General features: G+C 36.3%; 2 protein-coding genes across 2 annotated transcripts in view; one reads left to right on the top strand and one right to left on the bottom strand.

Moving 5' to 3' along the window:
• Nucleotides 1-4,383, top strand: part of TRMT13 (tRNA methyltransferase 13 homolog (S. cerevisiae)) — a gene marked incomplete at its 5' end in the record, with an annotated part of 6,694 nt that extends 2,311 nt beyond the window's left edge. Inside the window, 5 exons of the mRNA XM_010087430.1 lie at nucleotides 443-610; nucleotides 925-997; nucleotides 1,997-2,071; nucleotides 3,433-3,844; nucleotides 4,156-4,383. Of these exons, the coding sequence (XP_010085732.1) occupies nucleotides 443-610; nucleotides 925-997; nucleotides 1,997-2,071; nucleotides 3,433-3,844; nucleotides 4,156-4,351 (924 nt within the window). The remainder of the gene's footprint in view (nucleotides 1-442; nucleotides 611-924; nucleotides 998-1,996; nucleotides 2,072-3,432; nucleotides 3,845-4,155) is intronic.
• Nucleotides 4,384-4,626: 243 nt separating this feature from the next.
• LRRC39 (leucine rich repeat containing 39) lies at nucleotides 4,627-11,915 on the bottom strand. Its single transcript, XM_010087428.1, has 8 exons — nucleotides 11,791-11,915; nucleotides 10,435-10,540; nucleotides 9,211-9,367; nucleotides 8,528-8,664; nucleotides 7,059-7,204; nucleotides 6,516-6,668; nucleotides 5,703-5,842; nucleotides 4,627-4,682 (listed from the first exon to the last, which is right to left on the bottom strand). Exons 1-8 carry the CDS (start codon nucleotides 11,913-11,915, stop codon nucleotides 4,627-4,629), a joined length of 1,020 nt encoding a protein of 339 aa, XP_010085730.1.
• Between the last annotated feature and the right edge of the window lie 555 nt (nucleotides 11,916-12,470).

Raw genomic sequence — 12,470 nt, 5'->3', positions numbered from 1 at the left:
GCAGGAATTTTAAGAGAGACGGATTGCATACTGTAGCAAAACAGAAAGTTTTGTGAAGAAAAAGTGAAAGTGAGAAATGTCTGGTTTCTGTACATTCTTCCCATGCTCTACTTTCCTATGTATTACAAAATGTGTAACTGCAGCAGAGAGGGCACTTGATGCTTCACAGAAAATCCAGAATAGTACCAATATTTTGGATGGCTACTTCAAGAATCAGCAGAGAACAATGTTATAATGTGTACCTGATCCCAAAATTCCATTCCAGAAACCTGGGTGGAGTTCTGTGAGCAGTGGAAGAAGGGCAGGGTGATACTGACTAGCCAGAATGTATAATCCCTTTCCTCTGTACACAGAAGATCTTTTCCCTAGTCCCTTATGGAAGGGAAGACCTGAAAAAGTCTTCTGCAGTTTGGTGAAGTAAATAATCTTTTGATGTTTGTAGGCTTCTATTTTAGGTAACATGGAAAAATTACATTTACTTGGTCCAGGAAGATGTTTTGTTGAGTTTGGAGCTGGGCGAGGAAAGCTGTCTCATTGGGTTGATGTTGCCTTACAGAATGTTGAAAATGTTCAGTTTGTTCTTGTGGAAAGGGCAACTACAAGATTCAAGGTAAGAGAGGATATTGTCACATTAGCAGAGTATAATTTTTAAACTGTTGTCATTGAAGCTGTTGGTATTTGCTTTTTATCTTCAAAAATAACATAAAGCCTTTGAAATGTTAAAAGTTTTGGACGTGTGGTTGCCTACATTCCATACTTTGCTAATAGCAAATTTATTAGGAAAAAAAAAAAAAATCCTGGTGTCTTAATGTTGAAAAAGTGCAGATGTTGACTTGACAAGAAAAAGGTCTGGCATCAATACCTGGAGCAAAATTATAATTACAGTGGCTAGCCCTGCTTAATGATCATGTTCTGTTTACACAGGTGGATGGAAAACATAAAAGGAGAGATTCGATATTTGAAAGGCTTCAAGTTGATATTCAACACTTATGTTTAAGTAAGATCCTTCTTGGCTTAATTCTGAAACAGAGGCTTAATTTTAGATTTTGAATACTGGAGTTCAAGTCAGTTCATATGTAGCATGCTTAAATGTGCTTGGCTTTGAAGTCTTCTCAGTCTCAGTGGTTGCTTGGACACATTAATGCTGTGTGTATATACATATATACCTTAAACGGATTTAAAATTTTCTGTTTTATATACACTTGTAGTGCATCACTATAGGTGAGAAATACCAAAACAAAAACAGCTACGAGGTTTTTTAGAACTTGCAGGATTAAACACCTTTGCATTGTTTGTTTCAGGTGTGTGGAATGAAGCAAGTCATGCATATCATTGATATCATATATCAATATCTTCTCAGTACTGTAGAATTTGTGGGAAGACCTGTCATCAGGACATGCATTAATGTCACATTTACATTTCAGAGGTAGTATAGAAAGGCTGAAATGGTTAAATAGATACATGTGACTATCTTAGCATAAACACAAAATCTTGTATTTCTACTACTTAATTTCAATAAAAGGCAAAGTATTACTGCTTAGCTGGAGCTAATCTCTGGGCCACAGATCATTCTGTTAAGGAAAATCAGTCCAGTGTTCACTGGTAATCATTTTACTGCTATATGGGAGTGTTGCTGCTCAGAAACAAAATCATATTGCTTCATAACAGCATTAAAGTATACTCTTTGACTTTGGACAAAGTTGAGTTGTTTAAATAAAAGAAGAATATGCTTTTCAGCCACAGCATCCAATTCTCTTCCTTTGTTTTAGAAAAAGAAACTTTCCTTTTAATAGCTTATAATGGTGTGTACAAACCACTGTGTTTTTAGTAGTGGTAAACATTTATTTCTTTTTTAAAGTGTGATGAAATTTTATTATCCAGAAAAAATACTGCCCCAACTATAATAATAGAGGTTTAGGGTTGTTGTGGATTGTGTTTTTTATCTTCAAAAATAACATAAAGCCTTTGAAATGTTTTTTTTTTCTTTCCCCTCTAGATAAGGTGCCTGTTTTGGAGAAGAAAAAACTACCAGTGGTAGGAATTGGGAAGCATTTGTGTGGTGCTGCAACAGGTATGAATTATGTGTTAACTGCAGAAAGTTAGGATACTGAATCTTACAATCTGAACAGACTGATCTTCCAAACTGTCATTTTGAGCTTTTCTGGCCCTCTAACCCTTTGTTGGTGCATGTTGCAATTATATTCTAAATATCTGTTGATTTCAGTGGAATAGTAAATGGATAATAGATGCAAGGCTACTTAAGACAGAACTAAAACCTGTCTTGTTTTCTATAGAGTAGTACAAAGAATAGTGTGTGGCAGCATGGCTCATGTATGTATAAACTGTTGAAAGTGGTGGGGTTTTTTTTACGCTGTTGCCTCTTCTCTGAAATATGTTTATTTTTAAATTTGTATTGGCTGTCTGAATGTGTCTCCCAAGCAACCAACTGAGAACAACATGTTTCTGTCCTGATAATTTTCAACTAATACGCTTTTTCTAATGTTATATGCTATTAAGTAGAGAAAGACATCTCAAATATGACACCTGTATAGGTACTGTTACAAAGCTGACACACTTAAGCATTTAAGAAGTACCTGTACATATTAAATAGATTGTGTCCTATATATCAAACTTCTAGAGCAAATACATGTTTTACAGGAGCAGATCCTCCTACAATATTGACTAAAGAGAGGGCAGAGGGCAGGGACAGGTGACATTATAGTGGGGGTCTGCTACAGGCCACCCAAGCAGGAGGACTGAGTGGATGAGGCTGTCTATAGACAGACAGGAGCAGCCTCACATTCACAAGCCCTGGTCCTCATGGAGGACTTTAACCATCCTGATACCTGTTAGAGAGACAACACTCTTTATCAGGGAGTGTAGTGATAGGACGTGGGGTAACAGTTTTAAACTGAAAGAGGGTAGATTTAGATTAGATATTAGGAAGATTTTTTTTCCTGTGAGGGGGGTGAGGCACTGGAACAGGTTGCCCAGAGAAGCTGTGGATGCCCCATCCCTGGAGGGGTTCAAGGCCAGGCTGGATGAGGCTTTGAGCAACCTGGGCTAGTGGGAGGTGTCCCTGCCCATGGCAGGGGGGTTGGAACTCAAGCTGTAAGGTCCTTTCCAACCCAAACCATTCTATGACTCTGTGTCAGCTTGTTAAGCAAGGTATTTAAAATTCCCTTGTGTAGAACAAATATTCAAGAGGGTAAGCCTTGAGTAGCTTCAGAGGTCTCATAATATTAATTTAGCATTTAGGGTTTTCATCTTTTCAAATCACACTTGTAGTTTTTAGTTATACTTAAAATTGTTTTTTGTGAGGTACACTTTTAATCTCTGGGGGAAGTGCATTCCCAACCATGATAGCTTGTATAAATAATAGCAGGGTGTTAATCTCTGTTTTTTGTGGGGAATGTATCTGTTTTTTCCCAGATCTTGCCTTGAGGTGCTTGGTTGAAAGTTATACGACTTGCTGTGATGGAGAAAATGAAGAGCCTGCACCAAAACGCTCTAGGAATGATAACACAGAGGTGGCTTCCAACAAATCTGATAATGAAAGCAACAAAGATGACTGTAAGCTTGTAGCTGGAATTGTTATTGCACTGTGCTGCCATCACAAGTGTGACTGGACACATTATGTAGGCAGAGAGTTCTTTAAATCAGTAGGACTTGGACCAGTAGAATTTAATTATTTTCAGAGAATGAGTAGCTGGGCCACTTGTGGCATGCGAGAAACCACATCCAAAGCCTCTACAAATGAAGAAAGTGAAGATCAAAGTAATGACACAGAAGAACATGAGCAAACATTCAGCAAGACAGAGAATGGTTCTGATACTTTACAAGGGTATGTAACTTTTTTTCTAGCAAATGGACTCCTGCAGAAAAGCAAAATTATGTATAGTCATATATGAAATTGTTTTGGGTCCTCAAAATGACTTATTTAGCTAACATTTTAATACTAAATGTATAGAAATATTCTACTTTAAAAATACAGTTTTCGTGGACACGTTTCAAAATATGTAAAGTCATGCTTGCCTGAATTGACATGAACTTACAGTGATTACAGTAGTTTTTCTAAGCTTAACTACTAATGTTAATTAACAAAACTATTCTTCTAACACGTGTTTGCTGTCTTCCTCCTTTTTATGAAACTAGGATACTTACTGTTGAAGAACGAAAGGAGATAGGTTCCCTCTGTAAACTGCTGATTGATCATGGACGGATTGAGTATTTGCAACAACGAGGATACAAGGCTGCACTACAGTATTATACAGAGTCTGCTGTGTCCTTGGAGAATGTGCTGTTGACAGCTGTCCCAAGTCCATCTTTGATACCAGAGCCAACTACATGACAGGAGATATATTTGGAATTGGTGGGAAAAAATAGTGTAAAAATTATCTGGATTTTTAAAAAAAGTTACTTCATTGCTTACAAAACAACTGTTTTAGTCTTTCCTTTAACCAGGAAAAGGTCTTATATTTTCCAGTTTCACAGGGAATTACAAATACACAAACCATTTCTCATCAGTGGAAAAATAAAATCCCTAAGAATATTTGAAACTTGTTGTGTGCCTCTTTGTTAGGAAGAAGAATACTTGATATTTTCTTCCATTCACAGTTAGGTTCTTTATTCATTAACATTTACGATAGGAGAAGGACCAGAAGTACAACTTTCCAGATTTCCTGAAAGACAATGGGTTAAAATAAGATAAATTAGCATCCTTTGTTTTCACTTCGAAGTTCAGGATAGCTTTGTATTTCCTCTTAAATTATTTAAGTAGGCCTAGGTACTTTCATCAGCCCATGCTGCTAGGGAAGAAAACTTATTTGTAAATCATCTTGATATATTTTTGCTAATTTGATTATTCATTCATGAAATATTGATAAGAAAAAAGATGGCTTAGAATTCTAAATCAAGAACATTTCGGTCATTCATTTTTTAAGCCTTCATGATATATAGAGTGAAGATCAGAGAGAACATTTTATATCTGTAATGAATAAAGTTGTCTCTGCAAGTAACAGGTGCCACCTGCCCAAAAGTGCTTATTTTACACCCTTACTACAACCTTTAATCTGTTACCTTCTTGAGACTAACAGCATTTTTTTTTTTTTTTTGTCATAGTGATTTAGAAATAGGATGAAATTGTGGGGGTGTTTTGTTAAGGTGATTGGATTTTCTGTCAGGGAAATCAAGTTGTAAGAAACATCTGTTTATCAGGTGTTGACACTTCATTGCTAAAAAATGTTGTATGTTTGGAACACAGGTATCTCTCCCTGGCATCCTTCTTTGTCAGTCCCCATCTGGACAACATCCAAAAATAGAGGAAGTTGAGCTTCATGAAACAAATAGTGCTAGAAGACCTACACTATGTAAGTCTGATTAAATTGCAAATATATTGCAAATATTAATTTTTAGTTATCCAGGCTGTAGGTAACTCAGGTACATTTATTGCAGTGTTCCATGGTTCCAGTATGTTCCTACTAGAATATATGCTGTTCATGTGAAGACCTACTGTGCTAACTCTTGATAAAAACACCCCTAACCTCAGTAAAAGTCTGTTCACAGATTTTTGGAAAACATCAATAATTTATTAAGATTATTCATGTTTCATTTGTATACATGTCCTAGCTTTCATTTATCCACTTTATCCTTCCCTTCCTCACTGTATTCCAGAGGGATTAGAATTAATAAAAAAGCCATACCTCTTTTCTTGAGTGCCTCCTGGATATACATGTGCATGAATTCAATGCCGAACATTTCCTGTTGCTCCTCCTCTTCTGTATTCTCACATGGAGGGAGTGTTACCTCTAACTCCAGTGGGTTGTCTCTGAAGTTGACAAATCTTCAACCAGAAAGATCACCAGAAAAGGTTACTTTTGCGATAGATTTTGTCCAGAGACAGGAATTGTCTTACTGGGTTAGACACGATTTATTTAGACTAGAATAACAAAATAGAATACAAACAACAGGAAAGTTTCTGTCACAGTATACAAAATAGTATTTCCAATTCTACCAATTAAAAATTTACATTAATTCTCTTTTATTTTTCAAATCAAGTACAGGAGAGTTTCATCCATATGCTTATACCTAATCCTTTTTGTTTAATTACAAATGCTTGACTTTTCAGTGCCAGAGTTCTACTTTTTGTCATTTTTTATGCTTGTCACATTTTTTCTCCTAGTTCTTGGCTTTAGAGAGGATCTAAATGTCAATTAGATCTGGGCATTTGGACCTCTCAGAAATGAGAAAATGTATTACACAGTCTCCGTTTACATTTGGGACTGTAACTATCATGGCTTACTTCTTTACATAGTTGTGCTACACAAAGCTTTCTTGACCAGATCCTCAACTGTTGTGAATCTGTGTAATTATGCTGATTTATACAGCATTGTGTCCACCTGTATCACTGTGGGCGTGCCTTTTCCACTTCCTTAGCATCACTCTATGATATACAACTCAAGGGAGGATTTAAAACTTCTAGTATTTTTATTCATACTTCTGTTACTTTTTCTTACCTCAGATTTGTCATGTCCTTCATACAAGCTGGGATATCCTTAAGTTTGTTGTTGCTAAGAACAAGAGTACTAAGATTTTTCATATTACTAATGGTTTCTGGCAAATAGTTTATCTCATTCCTTTGGAGCCACAAAGTGTGGAGGTTTTCCATTCTGTAAAATAGGTATTTGCACAATCAATCAAGACCTAGAAAATTAATCTTATCAATGTAATATAAAGTAATTGATTAATTTTTACAGCCACATAGAGGATTTGCATAAAAAACTACAACAATTCTCCAAGAAAACCCCATATCCAAGATAATCACCTAACCTCTAGTTTAAAATGTCATTGGCAAGAAATGTTTAACATCATAGTTGATACTGAATTTATTTTTTACTGAATTGATTATTCCCACTCATGCAAAATATCACATTAGGGCTCATAGATCTTAAGTTAGCAGTAAGGTTAACATTAAAATAATATTTTGAAGTAGGATATAATAATTAGAATTTCAATGCAATGGAATTGAAACGAAGATGTGAGCTCTCAGCTTTATTTACCTGTCAATTGCATCAGGAAGCTCCTGGAGCTTATTTCCCCCCATATCTAACCATTCTAGACTTGGCATGTTGAGAAGAGCTGAAGGGATGGTAGTAAACTGATTCATGCACAAATCTATGTGTGAAAGCTTCTTTAAATCACTGAGCTGAAAAGGAAGGGAGATTTAATGCAAGTTTGTATAGCTGTTCCATTACAGTAGTGCTGTAATAATGTTGACTGAAAAAAAAAAAAAAAGACAAAAACATTACAGCACATTTTGGAATTAGTAAACACAGAATGGTTTCTGAGTTACATAAGCTGATATTACAGCTCTCACCTGGAAGGCAGATAGGTTTCAAACTGAAACTTTATTTCCCACCTGGTAGTGAGTGCCCTAGCTGCTGAGAAGCTGAACGCCACGACTACAGCGCAGACATACCCCAAGCCTTGAGAAGAAAAGCAATTTTATGGCAACACCTAAGTCCTTTGGTGAATCATGCCTTCAGGTGCTTTTACAATGTTCAGGTGATGCAAAGATGCTTTATTGCAAATCTGGTCCAACTGTGTAAACACTGAATGCCACTCAAGTACACATAACAAAAGCTTCAGTGTTCACAGCACCGTGGTCTCGGTAGGACAGAACCACATATTTGCTATGAGCTGTTTATTTAACAGCTATCACTCTACATTACACCATGTAACCGGCATCCACACAGATGTTGTAAATTCTGGATTCTGATTAATAGTGTATATTTTAATTTGGAGATTTGATGTTAGGTATTACTGTTTGGACTCACTCCAATTTTGCAAGGCTCTGATTGCTGTCAGCTATTCCCAACTACTGTTTTTATAAATAAATTAATTAAATACAGTTACATACTTGGCACCTCTGTCTAAGAGGCTAATATTTAGTGAAGCAAGTCTCTTTCACATTTAGGTCAGTCCAAATTAAACTTGGTGAGCATTTTTTTTATTCTCTCTCAATTGCTTTCAACATCTCAGAACAACATTCATTCAACTCTTTGTGCACAGGCAGCTGTATAAATCACACAAACCCTTTCCATAGCTAGCAGCTCTGGTAAAGATGCTTACAATTGTGTCCTGGCATATGGTATGAATTTGTATTCTTAACCATAAAAGGGAACTTCTTTGTGCTAAGGCATCAGATCCTCAGTGGGGAAATCAATGAAGACCTTCAGCCTAAACAAATTGACATCAAGTGTATCACTGTCCTATGTGCACCACCAAGTCATTTATCTGGACAGAATAAAGATTGGCTCCTTCAGCTTACTCAGGTGTATGTATGTCCTTCTCATGTGGCTTCAGTTTGACTAGTCGTATAAATCTTATTCACGTATGTGTTTTGGTGAGGTTGTTGTGAAATCAGAATATCAAAGCAAATCTGAAAACATGGAGTGCAATGTTTAATGATAATTAGTTTTTGATAAATTCAAAATGTGCATTAAATAAAACTAAATAAAGTCAAAACCTGAGGAGGAAGATCACAGATACTCCTGTTGACAGCCAGTTCCAATCTTTCCAGACTGACACAGTTACTTATTTCCTTAGGAACAGACTTTATTCTATTGTAACTGAGAAGCAGTTCTTGGAGGTTAGTCAGCTGGCCTGCAGAGAGCAAAAATGAGAAATTATAAATGTTCACATTCATTCTATTTGAAATACAATATTACTTGTTTTGTGTTATTCTTACACTGTAAGAGCTCTGTGTTCTCACTAAAAAAAAAGATTAACTGAAATTCAAATAGTAAAACTTCAAGACTCTTTAGTACAGAACTGCACTTTGAGTGCTACAAAAAAATCCCCAAAAACTCAAAAAGCCCTCATTAACATGCTGTGGACTCAGATGAAGCCTGTTTTTCAGTATCACTTTTTTAGCTGCATTCTGATGTCTAGTATCTGCTGTGCTTACAAGCATTTTTCTCATGAGGAGCTTTCATAAAGATATGTCTCCTCCAACTGGCCTTTTCCTTTTTTTTTTAATTTAGAGGGAATTCATGGTTTAAGATCTCTATCTCGTTGTCGGATTTAAATTGTCTGTTTTATAACTACCCAATAGGACTGTTAGACAGGTAAAGTGCACAAAAATGGCAAGTTTGTGTAAAATTAATTTTCTTACAAAAGCAGCTTCAAATAAAAGAAAGCACAGCTCACCAATTTCTTTAGGTACACTTTCAATTGAATTCCGGGAGAGATCCAGAACAACAAGATTGTGAAATCTTCCAATGAACTGAGGAATTTTCTGCAAGCTAGTTCTATGAAGCTGCCATTCCTGGAGATGGACTAGTTTCAGTAAGCATGAAGGTAGTGTCTAAGACAAGAAACATGAACCAGAAGACATTCAGCTTCATATACAACAAAAACACAGGCTTAGGTAGAAGTTTTATTTGAAACAGTAGCAGCCTTGTGATATTAAAAAAAAAAAAAAAGGAAAAAAGAAATCTTTCCTTCTTCCCAATGATACTGTAACACCCCAAAATGAACACCACAATCAGATTTAACCTGCCCACTTTTTGCTCCCAGGATTTAGATATCTGCACTACTGTCATTGCTTGAAAAGCCTCAGGCTTGCTTTTGTTAGTTTTGTTTTTTTTTTTTTTCAAACAAAGCCAATACAACTGACGAAACTGCTCTGAAAAGCTTTTTGCATTTAAATGGTGATATAAGTTATTTTTCCTAGTCTGTTAAGAAAAACAGTGAGCAGCTGAGAGCAGAAGAGCTGAACTACAGTGTCTGTATGCTATGAGTTCTGAACAAGCAACACTGGCCTGTGGACCGCCAGAGTATTGCTGGGTGTGGCTGTCACTCTCTCGCTGGCCTCAACATGGCCTAATTCTCACCACTTCATAGGAACTGGCATCTGCATCTCTGTGTGGCTCAGAACAGACTGTTAGCTTCTACTCCACTGTTGATTCTACAGTTAGCTGCTTCCCTCCATGCACTAGAAACAAGAATAATAAATAGTATTCTGGGAATCTACTGGCTCATTTTCACTCTTAGAAAGGCCAAGTAAACAACAGTAAGAAATATTTTCATGCACCTGAACACAGAGAGTTTTCACCTTTATATAATTCACTAGTTCTGGTGTATTAATGTTAAATGAGGATTTACATAATTAAATTCCTCATTTTCAATGTAAATGATTTCTAATGCAGAAAAGCCTTTTGGACTATACTTTTGCAAAGTAATGCTTAATATTCAAGACTAAAAAAAAAAATCACCTTGCTTTCACAATCTCACAACAGTATGTCTCAACTCGTTAGGAAAACACACTGAGCACTTCATGGATTAAAAATAGTACAATGGTGAGTGTAAAGTTGTAAACAGTACTTTTATAATGCATTCCACCCAAACAACATTAATTCCTATGAACATTACCTTCCATTCTTCTTCCTCTATCCTTAAAATTGCTTTTCCATCTTCATTGATAACTTTTTCTTTCAGCTTTGCTAAAGCGGCTCTCTCCTCCCAGACTAGTAATAGCCTACAAGGGAAAAAAGATCTGTCAGTGGTGCAACAATGCATACAGGCAATAATTACGATCCATTCTATCTTCTGGAACAAGGAGAAAGTAGCCTTTTTGGGTGTCAGACAACGTGGGTTATATCTGGATGCTAACAGCAGCCTTCCAGTACCTAAAGGGGGTCTATAAGAGGGATGGGGAAACATCAGGGAGTACAGTGACAGGAAAAGGGGTAACACTTATAAACTGAAAGAGGGCAGATGTAGATTAGATATTAGGAAGAAATTTTTCACTGTGAGGGTGGTGAGGCACTGGAACAGGTTGCCCAGAGAAGCTGTGGATGCCCCATCCCTGGAGGTGTTCAAGGCCAGGCTGGATGAGGCTTTGAGCAACCTGGGCTAGTGGGAGGTGTCCCTGCCCATGGCAGGGGGGTTGGAACCAGATCATCTTTAAGGTCCTTTCCAACCCAAACCATTCTATGATTCTGTGATTCTAAATATACTATCAATTTGAGGGAAGACAAGAACATACAGCAGTGTTTGGCTGAGGTAATTTATAGGAATTGTATTTTAAAGTTCTTCAAATTTACAGTCAGATGGAAGACATAACTTCAATTCATCATGTTGCAGCAGGGAAACAGAATGTACAGTCATGTGAAATTCAAGTTCCAAAGCCATTAATTTTGAAACAGTCACTAAAAACAAAGCCTTCAGTCCTACCAACTGTAAGTGCAATCAAAAAAGGCCAATCAGCTATAAATTGTTTTAGCTTGATTTCCAGAGGGGACTTAAACAAGAATTAGGAAAATCAGGCTAATTCTCTTTCTTTCTGCTTGTATTTTCCACTAGTAACTTTTGAATTTGTTATTCCATTTCAAGCACATCTGACAAATTAGGAAGAGTTCCAAAAATAGAATGCTAAATTTCTTCACATTTCATGAAATTGCTGGGCAGACAGAAGACCAAGCCATCCTTCAATGTTTCTATTGAGAGGAAAGCATAAAAAATTAAATCTCCACTGATTACAATATCCACACAGGAGAGGATTTTAGTATCTGAATTTAAGGGATTTAATATATATACTAATATTTTTATTAAAGAAGACAATTCTTGGTTTGACCTGACCATATTGCTAGATTCTAACCCCTGAGAATTCTGCTGGAGTAATGACTAAAGAACTGGACTCTGGATGAATTTGAGAAGACCATTATAGTCTGAAATGTAACACATGGTCTAGCTTTTCACATACTTAAAGATCTACAATTTACCTACCTTCCTGCAGACCTCTGTTTGAATTCCTTTTCTTTCTGTAGCTCTTCATTTATCTTTTGTATTCTCACTTCCCAAAGTGTCTTCACAGCAGTGAATGTTCCAATGCAAACTGCAGTTTCAGTCATGGTTCTTACATGTTCAGATTCAGTTACAGGAATCTGACTGTGAATTTCAGGCTCAATGCATCAGCGCATGTATCAGCTACCACATAGGGACAGTGATGTGGAAACTAAAATACTGGAATGCCCACTTGATTATATTATTAAATTTAGTTAATGTATAGAACTGACAGAATTTTACCAACTGTTTTCTCTTTATAAAAATACATAATTGCATGTAGTTAAATTTTCTTACAAGAAGAAATTGTATTCTTGCAATCTCTCTGCATTCTTAGTCAGTGAACAACTGCTTCTCTCAGTTTCTTCCAATGGTAGGCTGAGAAGAGACCATAATTATTAAATGTAGATATGAGCATTCATTCCCTTCCCAGGAAGAAATTAAGCTGTTACCTGCAATTTAAGGCTGTTAAATCCTGGTAGCTGCATCCTGCCAGCCAGCTGGTATAAATAGTTGTAACTAAAAGAGTTTTGCACTTTAAAGAAACTGAACTGTTGCTGGAAATAAATTAGTGTGCTTTATTTGCATTCATTTTCTTCATAGCTTAACTCATCATAGTATAC

This window comes from Pterocles gutturalis, unplaced genomic scaffold (genome assembly GCF_000699245.1).
Source record: "Pterocles gutturalis isolate BGI_N339 unplaced genomic scaffold, ASM69924v1 scaffold11306, whole genome shotgun sequence".
Taxonomy (NCBI): Eukaryota; Metazoa; Chordata; class Aves; order Pterocliformes; family Pteroclidae; genus Pterocles; species Pterocles gutturalis.
This window is presented reverse-complemented; position numbering and strand designations above follow the sequence as displayed.